Source organism: Populus alba, chromosome 2 (genome assembly GCF_005239225.2).
Source record: "Populus alba chromosome 2, ASM523922v2, whole genome shotgun sequence".
Classification (NCBI taxonomy): domain Eukaryota; kingdom Viridiplantae; phylum Streptophyta; class Magnoliopsida; order Malpighiales; family Salicaceae; genus Populus; species Populus alba.
The window spans coordinates 1,247,097-1,248,654 of record NC_133285.1 but is presented as its reverse complement, the minus strand read 5'-3'; the positions used below and the strand labels follow the sequence as shown (position 1 = coordinate 1,248,654).

The window sequence follows — 1,558 nt, the reverse complement described above, 5'->3', positions numbered from 1 at the left end:
TTCTTGCAAATGGGACGACCTTTGTATTTGTTATTCCTTGGGACACTACATGGAACGCTTCCTCTCGATTACTGGTTCTGTGCTCAGCAGTCAGCACTGTATGTGCTCGTCTGGGCCCATCAGAACTAGAAATTTCCTATATGCCAGGCTGAGCCCATTATATAATGAATATTCTTGCAGGGAGACCAGGCCAGGCTGATGATTCAAGGTTCATGTCAAAGCCCATGGGCCAACTTTTCTAGAAATTTCAAATATTTTCTAAAATTAAAAATAATAATGATAATAATAATGTGGTTTCTTTTTAATGGACATCATAAACCAAGAAGTTATGAAATATTTGAGAGCTATTTTTTATAATTAAATTTAAAAAATAACATGTTTTATAAAAAATACCTCTAAAAAATCTAATTAAAAGCTTAAAAAAAGACTTCAAATCATTTTAAAAGTACTGTTAAATGATAATTTAAATTGATTCTGTCAAAGTCTAAATTATTTGAGAAATTAAATTGTAATCTAGTTAGCTCATAAAATTAAAATCAATATCATTTTAATTAGTAAAATAAAGTATTTTAAATAAATAAAAACTAATTTTATTTGTAAGTTAATACATCCATACTTAAATTCTATAATAACTAAGAGTGTATTTTAAAACGTAGTTGCAGTTATTTTTTAAAGTATTTTTTATTTGAAAATATATTAAAATTATATATTTTTTATTTTTTTAAAAAATTATTTTTAACATTAACATATTATAATAATCTAAAAATATTAAAAAAAAATTAAAAAATTATTTTCTTTTTAAAGTACCTTTAAAACCTAAAAACAAACCAGTTGTAATGATCCACGTACTAACCGCTACCATTTCCCCTTCAGAGTCCACGTCATCTTCCACCAACCTTCCCTTTAAGCCCGCAGCTCTCCCATCCTCTCATGTCCATATTCCAACTTCTTTCCTCTGCTTTTGTCGCAGCCCCTATAATGCGCCATGGTCACACCACCTCCTATTCACTGACCCACTCCATCACCAGCCCCCTTGAACTTCAACAGCGACGCTTCCTTCACCACCGGCAACAGCATGCTTGTCTATGTGCTTATGGCACTTTTTCTGCCATGTGTAGGTATGAGCGTAGTGTTTTTTATCTATATTTGTCTCCTATGGTATGCTTCTAATAATCAACCAGAGAACATTCCTTTACCGGTAAAAGCTGTGACAGAGAAGGGTCTGTCATCATCGGAGCTAGAGAAGTTGCCTAAGGTCACCGGGAAAGAGCTTGTTTTGGGGACTGAGTGTGCTGTTTGTCTAGATGACATTGAAAGTGAACAGCTGGCTAGGATAGTTCCTGGTTGCAATCACGGGTTTCATCTGGAATGTGCTGATACTTGGCTTTCCAAGCACTCTGTTTGTCCTGTTTGTCGGGCAAAGCTTGATGCTCAGTTCTCCAGTGCTTCTGCTTCTCCAGAGAACAATCCTTGTTGAAATTTTAAAGATTAATTAAAAGTTGATGATTATGTCTTGAGTTTCTTATTTAGGATTGCTAACGATGCAGTGTATTGTTAA

The 1,558-nt window shown here is 33.7% G+C and overlaps 1 protein-coding gene across 1 annotated transcript; it reads left to right on the top strand.

Annotated features, from left to right (window-relative positions):
* Positions 1 to 970: 970 nt before the first annotated feature.
* On the top strand, positions 971 to 1,558 carry LOC118052654 (E3 ubiquitin-protein ligase ATL23). Its single transcript, XM_035063656.2, is given in 1 exon segment — positions 971 to 1,558. A coding segment is annotated over 1 exon segment (492 nt). The 5' UTR covers positions 971 to 985; the 3' UTR covers positions 1,478 to 1,558.